The sequence below is a fragment of the Parambassis ranga genome, chromosome 14 (genome assembly GCF_900634625.1).
Source record: "Parambassis ranga chromosome 14, fParRan2.1, whole genome shotgun sequence".
In the NCBI taxonomy this organism is placed as follows: domain Eukaryota; kingdom Metazoa; phylum Chordata; class Actinopteri; family Ambassidae; genus Parambassis; species Parambassis ranga.
The window spans coordinates 13350939-13366823 of NC_041034.1; the positions used below are offsets into that span (position 1 = coordinate 13350939).

General features: G+C 40.1%; 3 protein-coding genes across 4 annotated transcripts; 1 reads left to right on the forward strand and 2 right to left on the reverse strand.

Moving 5' to 3' along the window:
• Positions 1-1677: 1677 nt before the first annotated feature.
• Positions 1678-7144, forward strand: LOC114445649 (NACHT, LRR and PYD domains-containing protein 3-like). Its single transcript, XM_028420723.1, has 7 exons — positions 1678-1723; positions 2466-2722; positions 3583-3684; positions 3958-4035; positions 4122-4227; positions 4312-4555; positions 4639-7144. The coding sequence occupies exons 2-7, from the start codon at positions 2553-2555 to the stop codon at positions 6222-6224; spliced, it is 2286 nt and encodes a 761-aa protein (XP_028276524.1). The 5' UTR covers positions 1678-1723; positions 2466-2552; the 3' UTR covers positions 6225-7144.
• LOC114445654 (interleukin-1 receptor type 2-like) lies at positions 6880-7718 on the reverse strand. Of its 2 annotated transcripts, none has more exons than XM_028420727.1 (5): positions 7661-7718; positions 7545-7586; positions 7402-7464; positions 7192-7321; positions 6880-7061 (listed from the first exon to the last, which is right to left on the reverse strand). In XM_028420727.1, the coding sequence occupies exons 1-5, from the start codon at positions 7683-7685 to the stop codon at positions 6896-6898; spliced, it is 426 nt and encodes a 141-aa protein (XP_028276528.1). In that variant the 5' UTR covers positions 7686-7718; the 3' UTR covers positions 6880-6895. The 2 variants fall into 2 exon arrangements, with proteins under 2 accessions (XP_028276528.1, XP_028276529.1); XM_028420728.1 differs by having other exon boundaries at positions 7188-7321.
• Positions 7719-7935: 217 nt separating this feature from the next.
• Positions 7936-15842, reverse strand: LOC114446549 (RING finger protein 121-like). Its single transcript, XM_028422196.1, has 8 exons — positions 15779-15842; positions 14040-14149; positions 12853-12963; positions 12012-12049; positions 10371-10491; positions 10149-10282; positions 9478-9579; positions 7936-9049 (listed from the first exon to the last, which is right to left on the reverse strand). Exons 1-8 carry the CDS (start codon positions 15840-15842, stop codon positions 8929-8931), a joined length of 801 nt encoding a protein of 266 aa, XP_028277997.1. The 3' UTR covers positions 7936-8928.
• Between the last annotated feature and the right edge of the window lie 43 nt (positions 15843-15885).

Consider the following 15885-nt stretch of genomic DNA (forward strand, 5'->3'; position numbering starts at 1 on the left):
CATCTGACCACGATTCCTCCCTAACCCTTGGGCACCTATCGCCCCTCATACCCACCACTGCTTCCTCCTGTTGTCTTTGTCGCTGCTCACGCCTCCATCACACAAAGCGCAGTGTAGTGAAAACGGCGGTCACCAACGATACACGGATGCTGACATGTGCCTGGCTGTTTTGTTTTTGTTTTTTCTCATGTATGGGAAAAACAGCTTCAGGGTGTAAGCTCACTGCGTGGGTGCTCATCATACAGCAATGACTGAAGGCCATCATATGACCAAAATAAATGATGCACAATTTTGTTTCCATGTAAGAAGACATGATATTAATTAAATGAAATTAAATTTGGAGAGGAACTGTAAACCTGGCATGTCTGTAGCCAACTAACATTCCAAGAATCAGTAAGATATAATATTGCAGTAGGATAAGTCCAGCTGTCTTAGCTCTGACATTCAAGACAATCAATAACCATAAATAAATACAAACAGGAAGCTGTGTAGTATAAAACTTGATCATGTGACTGGATACAGCTCTGCACACTGATGCTTTTTTTACTGTTATGAATCATTTTGCAGCAGATTGCTCTGCCAGATATTCCAGCATGCACACAAACACACACAGGTTTGATGCTGAGCCTTATATAACTTCAGTGCCATGTCATAGATCAAGAAGAAAAGGTGTTGTCTACAATTTTTACATTTTTTTAAAAAAGTCTTTGATTAATTCTTTATTAACTGCTATTCTGACAACCATTCCAATTATGAAGAAAGTTCAAGGCGAACTCCACCAATTGTTTTACACATCAAAGTATGTTTACTGATCTTGGGGAGCACACTGCACATGGGAGTACCACAGCATTGTAGTCTACCAGTTACCCCGAGTAATAATAAATAAATAAAAACAAAACTGGGTTTAAGGAATAGGTCAGTGTACCAGGCCTGTGTTAGCATAACAGCCAGTACTTTGACAAATCTTCAGCCTGAACTGTGGGCAAATGAGTGTCATTGTAACAAGCTTCTCTGCATTATGTTGGTTTAGACATTATATATGATAATATACTGACATATATATATATATATATATATATATATATATATATGTTCTGTTCACCAGTGTTGCAGGACTGACTGTCAAGACAAGAGTGACAAGACTGTCACTAATCAGACCAGATCTGGGCCAGCTGTATTCATCCATCACAATTAGCTTCAATATTTACACCTGTGATTTTCTGTGACATTTTAAAACGCCTTCTGTGGAAAAGGCCACAGATTTTATTGGTACATGTGGACAGTTGGTATTTAATGCCCTTTTGTAGAATTAAATTTTTCCCTACAGCATACTGGATTTGTTGTCACATATACAGATATGATCTGTTCACAAAAGGTAATATCTTCATAAAAAAAATGAAAAAGTAAAAAAAACACTTTTGGTATTTTAGTAGAATTTAACATTTAAAAGCATATATTAAATCAACATAAAACTATTAGGCCTACATAATGCTGTACAAACATTAGTTTTGTATTATTTTTTTTACTTTTTCAACTCGGGAATATAATCTCTAACAGACTAGTATAGGACATTCCTCGCCCTGAATCAGCTGTAAACATAGGCCGCATGTCGTTCAGTCTTCTGGCCTGTAGGTGGCAGTGATGGACTTGCGACGCTTTGCATCTCGTAGAGTTGCTCAGCAAAGAAGGAGACACTTCCTGGAATGAAGTGCAGCAGAGCAAGGTATGCAAAATTCCTATTCACTCATTTTTGCGCTATTAAGTTACAATAGAGTGTGTGTTGAATAATTAATATCTTAAGTTTACTTTTAAACTGTTAAGAAACTATATACTAAACTATATACTATTACTGTGCAAAGCTAATTTGCTTCTATTTGACGATCTTCTTCTAACGCGGAAGCAGCGACGTCAAAAGTATTTTTCAGATAAACGTCGTTTTTGCAGATATAAACTACTTTTACCGTCTTCTTATGTGTGCTAGAAAATATCCAATCATGTGCTATAACAACAACAAAACGACAGAGTGAGCTTTCGCATTGACATTCCGCCCTTTTTTACCTTAGCAACATTAACTTCTATTTATTAGTGTCAGACACTGCTTTGTTTATATAATTAATTGACCATGGGGATTATATGTGTGCTTGATACTGAAATACACTTTCTGTTCTTTACATCTTAAATCGCATAATAACGATAGGCAAACGTACGAATAAAATCAACGTTCTTAATATGACCATAAATGCAGGCAGTTGGCATGTGGCAAGACGCCATTTAGTCACATGGGTGCTGTCAGTCCAATGATACAACACAATATTGAATATGTGACAAAATATGTGTTTTGTTAACTTTAAATGTGCACCAGCTGTGACAAAACTATAAATATTTAACTCGTTAACTGTACTTGCACTGTTTTCATGAACAAAAAAAACCTGAATATCTGGCCTTGTATGTTTGTTGTTCTGCAGGTTCAGGCTGGTTTCCCTGGACTTTATTAAAAAAAAAGGTTATCATTAGCAGTGCCTGGTTGTTTAACTGACCCTCTCTGGGAAAAAATGAATGACATGGATGAGTCCATGGCCTCACCATCAGGTAGCTTTTCCTTTGACCAGGCAGTCTCAGAGAGAGGAGAAAACGAGGTGGATGAAGATGAGGATATCTTCTACATTCCAGAGAGAAGACCTTCTCTTGATCTGGGGCCGACTCAGATGGATACCAGCAACTGGTACTGAGAGATGCTTCACTTATTAGCACTGAAATAATGACTCATTTTTATCTTAAAAGTAGGGTAGGAGATTTTGAAAATTCAGTGAGAGTCAGCCAGATTTTGAAAGTAAACACACGCTCCTTTCTCTCGGACTTCACCCCGAAGCCATGCCTCCCAACCAGTCTGTGACTTCGGCCATGATGCACGTACCTCTCTGGTGCGCGCAGAGCAGGAAGAGAGTGACAACCAGGCAATATTCCACGCAGGGTCCACCTGGAGGATTGGCTGATGTTTTTAGCGTTTTATAGCTTCCACAGATGATTAATATTCTTCATTTTAAAGTAAAAACTAATTGGTTGCTATCGGATTGTAAAGAGAAGTTACACTTATTTAACAAAAAGTGCATCAGAATGAAATCTCCTACCCTACCTTTAAAAGTATGCAACATGTAACAGAAAGGTAAGAGTGGTAGCTCAGCAGACTCCCCTAGACTACTTCTTTGTATTGAGATCCTGCTGTATGCACACATCAGGTGGATTTAATGTAATATATCTTATCAAATATCTACCCCTACATAAAAGTAAAATATTTTTGAGTAAAAATTCACTGAATTAACAGGATGGGTACCTTATACAGACACATATGTCCTGACTAAATGCAGGACTTTTACCAAAAAAATGTCATGCTTGTCAGTCAATCTTCATGGATACTTCTTGCCTCCAGTTTCAGTACTGCAGACTTGATGGCCTTCATGCTGTCACAGAGAGCACACTGACCTTAATATTAGCGGCTTGTCTTGGATGTACTGCCTAAGCCTGTGATTGCTTGTTGTGTGACCACTAAGCAATTAACAAACTGTCACCCACTCTTTCTTCCAGGCATTATGTGGAACAGGCTTTGAATCCAGCTCAGAGCTACAGGTCAATGACAAGTGAGGAGAATTCGGACATATTGGAGGAAGATCAAAGATCCTTCACACAGTACGGACAAGACCAGAGCATTCAGAAAAGCTTGAAGCAGTGTTTCTCCCACCATTGTATTATTTAATTGTCTTATTTACAGTTCTCATTCGCGCTCTGTATCGCACAGTTCCACCCCGATGCGCGCACACACACACACGCACACAATGTTTCGTTCAATGTACAGTTCAAATAATTGTTCAGCTGGGTCAGGGGAAACACTGTTAAAGCATCAATTTAATTGTAATTTAAAGAATACTGTGTGTATAATCCATTTTTGCTTCCTGGTTCTAGGGTCCAGCTGGACAGAGCAGATTCATTCTCTAGCTGCTACTCCTTCGACAGTGACGATTGTGAAAAGAAGACTCCCAAGTAAGAAATACATGTGCTGGAGCACTTCTACTTGTTATTGTGTGAGAGTGTAATTGATATGCACTAAAATGTCCTGTTCTCACCAGGGTGAAAAGCAAAGAAGACACTGCTGAGCCTTGTTCCAGGCCTGAGTTAATCCAAGACCCAAATGAGATCAGACATCCATCTCTGACAGTTGGATTCACTCTAAAAGTCAGTGTCTATAGTATTTTGCTTTTATTAACATTTTTTAACACAATTTAATTGAAAAAAAATTCTTATTCTTTTTTTAATTAGGCCATCTGTGACACACTTCAGAAGCTATCAGAGATAGACATGCAGATATTCAAACGGATGCTGTGGAGAAATTACCCACAGACATTCAATACTACTACCATCCAAAGCATGGACATACTGGACCTTGTGGACCGGTTGCTGGAGTGTTACACCCTTGAAGTGTCTTTACAGATCACCAAACACCTCCTTACCGGATTAGGTCAGGAAAAGCTGATCACCCAGCTCCAGACTATGTGCCTCAGAAGTAAGTTCACTGCAGCACATCTTTGCAGTGTTACTATTATGAATGATGTATGTACATGTATACACTTTTTCCTTTTTCCCTAGATGAAGTGCGTTACGATTTACGTGAGACACTGAGGAAGAAGTATTGTGAGGATGTGGCCATGGAGGGAGAGAAAAAGCCCTTTGCTGATGTCTTTACTAATCTTCACATTACAACCACCAGTGACAATGGCCCAAATATCGAACATGAGGTCATGACCATAAAAAAACTGAACACCAACCGACAGGCAGGGACGTTGCTTTCTGTTCCGGATATTTTTAGCGCTGAACGGATGAGGAATGATTTTACAAAAGTAAAGTTTATAGTGGTGATTGGTAGTGCAGGATCAGGGAAGACCATGGCAATCAGAAAGTTAATACTTGATTGGATTGAAGAGCGATCACATCAGCACATTGGTTTCTTGTTTCCTTTGCCATTCAGAGAGCTCAAACAGTTTGAGGGTTCAACAATCTCCCTGTTAGAAATAATACAAACACTGTACCCAGCAACAAAAAAGTTAAGGATTGAGGATTACAGATGCAGTGAATGCAAGTTGTTGTTTGTCTTTGAGGGTCTGGATGAATACACAGAGAAGCTTGACTTTGAAACAACTGAGCTTTACAGCGACTTCAAAGAGCCTACCACACTCAACATCATTGTTGTCAACCTCTTGAGAGGCAGACTGCACTTCCGCGGCCTGTTCCTGATCACAGCTCGACCACAAACAAGGCACTACCTCCCCTGGGATACACATTACGATAAGATAGAGTTGCGGGGTTTCCTTGAGCCTGACAAGGATGAGTACTTCAAGAAGTGGTTCAAGGATCCAGAGCAGGCAGCTCGAGTGATTGAGTTCATCAACTCTTCTAAAACCCTCCGCATCATGTGCCACCTCCCCTTGTTCTGCTCACTGGTGGCCGAAGAGTGTCAACGCCGATTTAGGGAACAGGGGACACATGCCACCCTACCTAGTAGCATCACCTACATGTACACAAAACTGCTGTTTGTGCTCCTTCGTCAGCATCGTCTGTTAAGAGCTCCACATCGCAGTGCAGATGAAGAAAGAGATTTCCTTATGAAGCTTGGAAAGGTGGCCTTCACCATGCTGGAAAAAGGCGAGTTCAGGATAAGCAAGTCCCACTGGAAAGCAACAGGAGTAAGTGATGAGGAGGCAGTGGTCAACAGTGGCCTGTGCACACTTTACGTCACACAGCCATACGTCTTGTGTCATGAGACTGTCTTGAGCTTTATCCATCCAACCGTGCAGGAGTACCTGGCTGCTCTTTACACATTTCTCTCCTCTAGCAGCCAGGGGAAGCAGAAAAGCCTGTTGAAAGGAATGTTAAAGGCACAAAAGGACATGGAGCCGTACAAGACTGCTGTGGACAAAAGCCTGAAGTGTGAGGATGGCAAACTGGACTTGTTCCTGCGTTTCCTGTTTGGAATGCTGCATAAACCAAACCTGGAACTTCTCCAGTCTTTTGTTGCTCCACCTATAAAGCAGCCAGTTTCCATTGAAGACGCTGCAGGTCTCCTCAGAAAGAGGATCAGAGATTGTCAGGATCCTAACAGGAAAATCAACTTGCAATGCTGCCTGGAGGAGCTTGGTGTGCACGCCTCGGACTCAGCATCACACCTTAGTCACTGAGAAGATCAGGACTCCTGGCACTGTTTTTATCCCGTGACTGGATGAACAGTGAATGATGTCTCTTCAACCGACACTAACAGTAGTCTTTTTTTTGCCTGTGTTTACATATATTACACCATGACTACTGCTGTCCTTAAGGCCATTTAGCCTTAAAATGAAATCAAAAAGCTTTTAATGCACTATTGAAAAATATTGGTTGCAAGCCAACAAAATATGCATATCCTTAATTATTCTTTGCTAATTGCTCATAAGTTTACTTCAAGTAAATCCCACTAAATGCGACATTTATGTGCATCTTAAGACACAACTAAGCAGCGTGACCTTATTTTTGAACCAATGAACATAGATGAGCTTCTATGCGCCGTTAGCCTTTACTTATATTGCATTCCAATATAGTTGTAAAACAACCCCTTTTATGCTGACACCTGTCCCACAGACATAACTAGTGCTTACCACTAGCAGCAATGCATGAGTTTGTGAAAAAATGGACCGAGCTTCAACTTTGTCACCATATAAAGTGTATTTTTCAAGGGTTAACACAGTTAAGGTGGCTTATTGTCAGCCCACACAAGGATACCAAGCACTTCAAATGATTATGTAGTGTTACAATATTCTGTATATATTCTGCATTCATTGTACACAGCAAACAGAAATCTTTTAAGCAGTGTCTGTCAGTTTTTACTACAGCCGCTAATCGTTGTTGCCAATGTTATGTGTTTTTGGGCCATTCCTACAGCAGTGGTCACAACACATGTGAAGGTGGATTTCAGATCCTCTGATGTGATGTTCTTCAATACCAGACTCTTCTGGATGATTGTACCCTGATCCAAAGTCGATCTAAAGCAAAGCACAGTTGTGCTCAGATTGTGTCAAAGAAAACTGTTGTCTTAATTGTTTCTTAAAGACTATATTTAAAACAATCTTTCCAGCAGTCATCAAACACATTTATGCAGAGGACTGTACTCACTTGTGTGATTCCACTATTCTCTCTCTGCTAAGTGTTTCTTCAGGAAAGGTGCCGTTGACGAGCCAGTAGATCATTGCCTCATCTTCCTCACAGTTTGTAAAAGCATCACAGTGCAGAACCAGTCTTTCTCCTGAAAAGCAGCAGTACACATTCATTAGGATGTCCTGGAAGAGAATGATGTAATATACTTGTACTAGATTTAGGTGTTACCTGAATTAACTTTAAGTTGGATGTGATCTGGCCCAATGATCTCGGGAGAATCGGCCTCAGAAACTTAAAAGAAATAAATTTAGGTTAGCACAAAAATCTAAGGACATAAAAATCAACCTGTGATTCACAAAGCTGCACTGTACCTGGGTATCCACTAGCAAACACCAAGCACAGAGATCCCAAAGCTGTGGTAGAAACACAACATGTTCACAACGACGATACATAGAAAAACACAGAGGTTGGCATCATGTGTGATTACCTTTAACAACAGATAACAGCTTCATATCGATTCCTCCAGTGAGTGACTGCAGCTGCTGTTTGCTGTCAGAGTTTACTATATATACACAAACATAATCTACTTCCTCTTCACCCACGCAGTACACGGGGATTTCCTTCATCCCTAAAATGTTCTTAGTAATGTTGACAACACACCTTTGTATCTTACATAAATCTCACATGCTGACTAAATCAGTCTCCATGTGGTAATATATTCTCTACATGCTGAATGCACAGAGAACAGTTCCACAAAGCATCTAAACCATGTGACCTTTATTAATGGTTCTTGATCAAAACATTAACAACAAAAACAAAATGATCATGTCTGCATGTATGCTGTACACAGTCGCTTTAAAGATTGAGGAAAAGATGGAAGGAAAATTGCCACGGTGGTGCATTTGTTGTTATCATGTACCTGTAAAAGCTGGTTTGGAAACCCCACATACGTATTGTATGTATGAGAAAACGTTAGACTGGCACTATCAGCACTTTCATAGAGTTAAAGGATCATTCCGAGATGTTATTCTGGCTTCCTCCGTTTTAATTTTTGGGTCCCTCTCTGATTTCAGGGGTTGGGATAAGACTTCATGATGTGCAAAGGTCAAAGCAAATGACGTGAAGACAGCGTGGATATTTTGAAATCAAGACATCTTAGAATTAGAACTACATGAGGTATAACCCTGTTTGGGTATGACTAGCACTTTATGGCCTCTGATGACAATACCTCTCCTCACATAGCACATGACTATGAGCCCTTAGGAAACTGATGTCAGAGGAGTTTAAAATATATGTGACCAGTGTCAAGTAGCATTATGACTAATTCCATTGAATGAAGCAACGCATGTAAAAGGCAGAGGAAGCGGTGGTTTGTGCTGGTTTCCATTCCATATTTATTACTCAGACTCCAGCATGATCCATTAACTACTCATCAACAAACACTTTAAGACATAAATTAGTATAAAGCACCTCCCGCATTTTGTGAGCCGTTTTACTAGGCCAGCAAATGTACCAACCAATCATTAAGGTGTAATGCTGTGTGAAGTAAATCCCGGGAACTGACACAGACATCCAAATTCAAATGACTAATAAAATTCCAAAACTGTAAATACAGATATGTGCCTATAAATATGTACAAAAAGTATAGACACTTTTTTTTATTGGTGTTTTAGTTCCATGTTAGGCCCTCAGTCTTTAGAGCCAATGCACATCTTCTCCACATGGCATGTATGTCCATTTGTGTCAGTCTGCAGGTCACTCCAGACCCAGGATGTAGTTGATGCCTTGCACCAATCCTATAATAACAGGCTGCCAAGCCACCAGGTAGCGAAGCCAGTCTAAAAGCTGTCCATACATGACATGCGGCCTTTCCCAGCTTTAACATAAATAGGTTAAGGAAAACACAACGGTAACCAGAGTTGGATGTTAAATAGATTCTAAATTCTTGAGACAATTCTGCTACATATGTATAATTAAATTGATTGCATGCATTTGTCACTGTCACCGAACAGTCTCTTTCTGAGTTAAAAGAGGAACAAGAATGAGGTATAAAACCTATAACTGTCCCAAATCCTGTTTTAAATAGACCATGATGAGCTGCCTGCAAAGTCACCTAAATACTTTACTGTAAATGCTTCCACACAGTTACAAGAAAGACACGGTGATTTAGCACAACAGGGTTTTCGAGAATAGATGTTACCTGTAAACATCCCCAGTTTGTGTGTTTGTTTTAACAAAGGATAACACAGAGCAACAGCAAAAGTATGAAACTTGAAGAATGAACTTAGAGAATGAAAAGGATACGGATTGCTGAACATCCTCTTCAGATCCACCTTCTCTTTGCAATATGGGCACATCTGCTTCTTGCCAACGATACACCATCCTCTTATGCAGAACTCATGGAACCTGGATGTGGAGTTAAGGCTAGCTCAGACCTGTACAGGTTTAAACATTAAGCAGTTATATCAACATTAGCATTTTACACAATGGCACAAAAGTCAACAGAAGATAGCAGGCTGACATCTTTCACCTTTTCAATTACAGTATGTAAAATTAGTTCTGGTTCCCATTTTATTAGGTGCTTTTTTTAGCTGGGAATTCCAGCTGCTATATGGAATTAAATTAGTCAACATACCAACTTAAATGGTATCTGTAAGCATAGTATGTATGTATATACTGAGCACGACTAAGGTGTAGAAACAACCTTATTGGAGTGACACTATCTAAGGCTGTGTAATTTACACACAGCAGAAGATATTAACTCTGAGGGAAGTCATGAATATTTGTATCAACTCTCTGGTATAAATATAAAGGGCAACTTAATTTGCTAATTCCTCTTTGGGTTGAGTACACACTGTAGTTACAGCCGATTCCTTCTATAGAAATAAAACATTCCCAGCATGCATCTGAACTTCTCTTTCACTGATAAGAGAGGTCCTCATAGAAAATATGACCAGGCATGTGAGGAAGGATACACATGGTTGCATGATAATCTGTATGTGTTCTCTATAATCCCTTCCTCACTGACATCTACGAGGATGGGCTGACCGCACACAGCACAGATATTGTCAGAGAGGTGCTTGGTTGGCATGCCAGATGCACTGTAGTACTGAAAAAAAGAACAATTAAAATCACTTAGTCATTACCTCTAACAACAAAACAGAGGAATAATGTGTGCCTGTAGTTTGTCCACCTACCCCAACCGTTGAAGCCATGAAGTCTGCACACATCTCTGCAAAGTCTCTGCCCAGGACCCCGTAGTACAGGCCATAGAATAGTAGTGAAACACCAAAGTCCATTGCATCTTCAGGCTTTATCCTGGACAGAAAACACACTATTCATGTCATGGTTCTGGCTAGTGTTGCTAAAGCTGTGTTTAACATCAATGTTCATTTAGTCCGTAAAAACTGTTCACTGAACAAATAAATAGAAATGTTAGGAAAGCAATGGCAAGTTTTCCTTCATCACTAAATTCAATTTATATTTTCCTGGCCAGGTTCTTACTAACCCGAAAAAGTTAAACTTCTATTAACATCAGTACATCAAATCTCATGAAGTTTGTCTCATATACAAGGAAGTATAAATTTATCTGACATTTTTTTGTAGGAAGTACACATGTTCTGGAGCAATTAACACAGGAAGAATATGTAATAAGGTTTAAGGTATCTTCCTGTTCATGAACAACGTTCATAGTGATCTGATGTTTTGTTCTGAATCTACAACCTTATAGATTTGAAATTCACAAATGTTAAATTGTGAAGGCACTGACGTTTTAACAGACTTTTTATTTCATTTTATGGTGAGCAAATAAATGAATAATTCTTTGACCTGTAGAACCAGCTCCACGCTCATTAAGTATTTAGTGGGTGTGCTTGCTTTTAATGCCATTATTTCGACATGCCTAAGTCAATAGTGGAATTAATCTAAATCAGATTTGTGAAATATGGTAGTTTCAAGTACATTAGCAATTTGCAACCTCACCTCCAGTGGGCAGAGGCTCTCTCTAACTAGTGTCTTGTTTATCCATTTTTGGTAACCATAGCAACATTACCACAACATGTGGAAGAGGACCTGCTCACTGTGTACTGTAGATATGAAAGACTAATTCTAGGATTACACAAAAACATTTGAAAGTATTGGTAAATGTATACAAACAATAACATATTCTCTTTCTGGTAATAGATATTAAAATTGTCTATTATACTAAATGTAGCAACTTTCATTTCCCACTGTAGACTGTAAAGCAGATTACGTAACAGTTTGCTTTAAGGATCACACAAAATGGAAATATCCTAAAGTAGCAGTGGATTTGTAAATCTGCTCTGTATTTACCCTTAAATACATACACCTGTGATCCGTTCAAGAAAACAGGTTTAACAGGGTTACCGCCCAAGAAGACAAAGTTTGACTTATACTGATACTAAGTTGGCTGACTACCACAAACACCAACGATGAACAAGCTGTTCATCATATTCTATAATCCTGATGTGTGCTGGGTTCTGTACTGATTTTCATGCATTAAGGTGTATGAGTGCACACACGTAGCAAATAACAAACCACAGACAAAACAGCATCATCTAGAGGCAGTACGGTGCCAAACAGTGAACAGAGATCACGAAGAAAATAATCAAATTATATAGAAAACACTATGCTGGAAAAGATGGGCTTCATGTTTTTGTTATTAGATGAAAATAACACTGACATCACATACCTGAATATTAGGTTAATACCAAAAAAAGTAGGATAGGTGTGTCCTTAACATCATATTACACACACTAGTGTCACACTGCACTAGCATTAATAGATTTAAATGGATAGAAGTGTGGCAAAGTACTGACCTCCTTTTTTCTTCTGGTGAAAGCTTGGACACATCAAACTAAAGAAAGGAAAATTATTATTGACATGATAACACTTGAACAACTAAAAACAATAAATCACAAATTAGGAGAAAGAACTGATGCAATAAACACATCAGATCCTACAGAGTACTGTATATTAATAGGAGTATATGCCGATCTGTAATCACTGTAGGTGTATGGCATGCAAAACTAACATTATCTCACTAAGGTTAGTACATTCACACGTTACACACAAAGCTGCAGGGCAGTACCTACTAACAAATTTCCATTGACATGGAATCCATTCAACAGATAAGGATGTGTGTATTCTGTCAGTTTTTATGGAGCTACTCTGCTCCTACTAAACACTGTGATTATAAGAGTAAGAGGTTTTAACACTGAACTTAATTCAACATGTGCATTGTAACCTCAATGGTTTGACATTTTAACTAAACTAGATCTGACTAGAAGACTGAAATTCAACAGGAAGTGGTAAGACTGCTTCCTCTGCCACTGGCAAATCACTTGTTAATAAGCGACCTTTGACCCGTTCAGCCACATCAGCTGTGTTTGCTGTACAAAGGGTTTTTATCTAATAGGTGTCAGCGTATTAGCGAACATAGGGCTCTGTGGGTTTGTTATTAGTACACAATTATGTATATGTAATATGGCAACATATGCCGCTAGTTAGCTTAGCATTGTTAAATCCATTAGTTTTTTTAAAATATTTGAGCTAAGGAGGCTCCAAATGTTCCACAGAAACCTCATGGCTCTGCGGCGTATGACTGTTTGAAGTGACAGTGAGAGTAGTGGGAAGCCGGTATGTGAAGTTTGGACTCACCAGAGCGCAGAGCAGATCCACAGCCTCCAGTATGAGCTCCTGATGGCCAATCCGGGACACTCCCAAATCCTCCAGCTCCTGGTGGGTGATACGCAGGAGTTGGGCCACCCCCTACTTTCTCCTTCTCAAAGGTCTTGATGTACTGCTGCAGGCAGTCGTCCAAGCCTGAGGGAAGCACACAGAACAACAGGAGAACTTTTTATTGTATAGAAACATTGTGTAGCTGTGCTCTGTTATCCTTTCACCAACAGAGACGGGGGAGATGCTTTGTATGGCTGTTTCTATACACAAGATCTGTTTACATCTTCTCTGTCCCCCTTTTCTTCCTTTCACAAACACACTGTCAACTCTTTGCACATCTTGTCTTTTCATCGCTGTGGACCAATCATACACATGTGACTCAATGCTGAGGCTGAACCTGATCAGGCATTCACATCGGGTTTAGCTGGCAGCTAAACGGAGGAGAGGAAACATAAGGACTTTCATGGTTTTGCATACCATTTAAAGGCTTAACTAATCAGCCTCTTCACCAAGTTAATTGAGTCTCATTATGTCAATAAAGTATTCCCTGCGTTGCCATAGAAACCACGAAATATAAGATATAGAAATATAAGTGAAGGGACGACATGATATTTTTCAAAGTGGATAGCAACATGAGACATCAGGCTGATGTGGCTAATCTGCTGACTATATTATCAGTAATTAAAAAACTCCCATAGGGTTTTACATTGTTAAATGACACTAGGAATCTTTTTACGGTGCTCTTTTGATAGTGTGGTATAATTGAGTATTACTGCCACAGTGTCACATCAAAGAATGACATAAAAAACAGAACATGAATAAATGGTAAAGCCGCCATATTATGTTGCCGTGTAATAGAAATCCCTTCTAGATGGAGTTTAACTCATTGATTGCACTAAAAGCAATCTAAACTATATCAGCTTTTCTAATCATGTTTCATGTGTGGCTCAGATTATTAAGAATCACAGCCTGACATCCAGTAATATACCCGTAATTTAAGGGAAAGGAGCTATAATTTGTGTTACTCTGAATTGTCACAAAAGGAGAGTTACTGTGTGCGCAGTAAAGCATGAAACTTCACAAACACTGTCAGGAGGAGAACAGAGTCAGACCTGAATATCAAACTACACAGATGAAACAGACATGTTTGCACAGATTCCTCTCACTTGGTATGTCAAGAACAAATTTTCAGTCAAAGCTGGAATTCTTTGCTCTTTTGTGGCGAGAGAGCTCTCCTTTAAAGCGGCTTTGTCACAGCTGGGAATGGAGCGTCTAGCTGCACACAAAACACTTAACGGGGGCAGTGGAGGCAGAGGGACTGTGGGAAGGTCACGGGGTGCCCCTATTTGGCCTCCAGTGACATCACGGAGCTGTATGCTAATAATGGAACCTGTGAATGCTAACGACGAAAATGCTGCCAGTCCTTCAGGGGTTGGTGGAGAATGGATGTGAGACAAGAATGAACTCTATCCCCCTCCCCTTCGCTCCATCCCTCTGCCTCCCTGTGTGTCTCCCTGTGCCACTCTGCCCCTCACTTTAAATTACCATTACTGGGCTCTCGGCATAGGAACTGTCGCTGCTCCACTTATCAGATGTGGGACACTGAGGAGTCCTCTAACATATCCAATCTCCACTTCTCGCCACATTTATCACTTGGGTTTATTTACAGATCTTAGCTCTCATGTGAATTGCTGTGGTCTTTCTGTCTGTATAAACGCCCCTATAGCTCAGTTTAAAAGGCAACATCAGATCAGCGTGTACAAGGAAAGGTCTGATGCTTGCAATCATGACGAGGCAGGATAAAACACCTGCAGGCTTAGAATGCTCAGAAATATGTGTGTGTGTGTGTGTGTGTGTGTGTGTGTTGAGGCGAAGACGTATGGATGTATATGTTACTGCAGCCTGACATGTGAGCACGTGGGCTTGGCTAAACAACACTGAAACAATCACACAGCGCTAAAAGAAAAACTCACAGTCACATTACATCATCCTGCTGAATTCAACATTTCAATAGAACTTTGTAAAGCAAACAGAGAAAAGGCAGCAGAACTAAAAGGGGAAATCTGCCCAGAAATGCTGTTTTAAGTAAATCTGCACAGCATTTACAGATCTTTGGAGACTGAATAAACAGCCATGTTTTCTCAAAGGAGCCTCTGACAAATCTTGTGAAGGATCAATTAAGTGTTTATCTAACTTCTCCATTAATCACAGCTTGGCTGTATGGGTTCAATACCAGGATCAATCACATTAGTGTGTATTTAAACCTTGTTATTCAGCAGGAGGTTCCACAAAAAAATGAGATGATGCTCTGATCTACACTAAAGTGGTCTTATGTCTAAGTCCACCTTAGTCCATTAAATCCCTAAATCCTGTGACTTCCTAATGACTTTTGAGCCCCTGTGGGTTCACATGTCTTACAGATGGTTCTGATAGTGTGATGCCTATGACAGCTGTTGTTTAATTATTGTGCGCATTTGATCATTTTTCCACATATACTGGCCCCCAGATGCAGTGAGAAGGGTAATCATCTGTGTGTAACTGCTGGATCTCTGCTGCTTCCCCACCTCCTGCGAGGCAGCCCTGCGTTAACAATGACCACCGGAGGACACAATAGAGGTTTCTTTTTATCCGTTCTGAGCCAATGTGAATGCGTTAGGCTGTGGAGAACATCGCTGTCTGAAAGGGCAAGTCGTGCTTGGAAAATCGATCAAACGGTGTAAAGGTGTGATTAAAAGCCTTCAGAGGCTGCGTGCCGATGAGGCGAAACCCCGACCGAGGCTCAGCAGGTGTTTTTGTTCTCTTTGGGCATCTCGACTCTGAGATGCATTTGGACTCACAGTGCTACACCACAGCTATACGTTTGGTGTGGTATCACTTTGTCTATCTGACAATCAGGCGTGCCTACCTTGCATCCACTCAACCACTTGACTGGAGCTCCACTTGCTCACAGGCTCCATAATCAATGCCATGGTAGAAGTTTGTCTTCACGCGTCACAAAAGAAAAACACTCCC

Coding starts and splice junctions, on each gene's coding strand:
- LOC114445649 (XM_028420723.1), top strand. CDS start 2,553: ATGAATGACATGGATGAGTCCATGGCCTCACCATCAGGTAGCTTTTCC. Junction 2,723..3,582: donor CAGATGGATACCAGCAACTG/GTACTGAGAGAT, acceptor TCTTTCTTCCAG/GCATTATGTGGAACAGGCTT. Junction 4,556..4,638: donor CCAGACTATGTGCCTCAGAA/GTAAGTTCACTG, acceptor CTTTTTCCCTAG/ATGAAGTGCGTTACGATTTA.
- LOC114445654 (XM_028420727.1), bottom strand. CDS start 7,685: ATGAAGCTGTTATCTGTTGTTAAAG. Junction 7,322..7,401: donor CCAACTTAAAGTTAATTCAG/GTAACACCTAAA, acceptor GCTGCTTTTCAG/GAGAAAGACTGGTTCTGCAC. Junction 7,062..7,191: donor AGAATAGTGGAATCACACAA/GTGAGTACAGTC, acceptor GCTTTGCTTTAG/ATCGACTTTGGATCAGGGTA.
- LOC114446549 (XM_028422196.1), bottom strand. CDS start 15,842: ATGGCATTGATTATGGAGCCTGTGAGCAAGTGGAGCTCCAGTCAAGTG. Junction 14,150..15,778: donor AGTGGTTGAGTGGATGCAAG/GTAGGCACGCCT, acceptor TTTTGTGTGCAG/CTAGACGCTCCATTCCCAGC. Junction 12,050..12,852: donor TGGATCTGCTCTGCGCTCTG/GTGAGTCCAAAC, acceptor TCCTTTCTTTAG/TTTGATGTGTCCAAGCTTTC.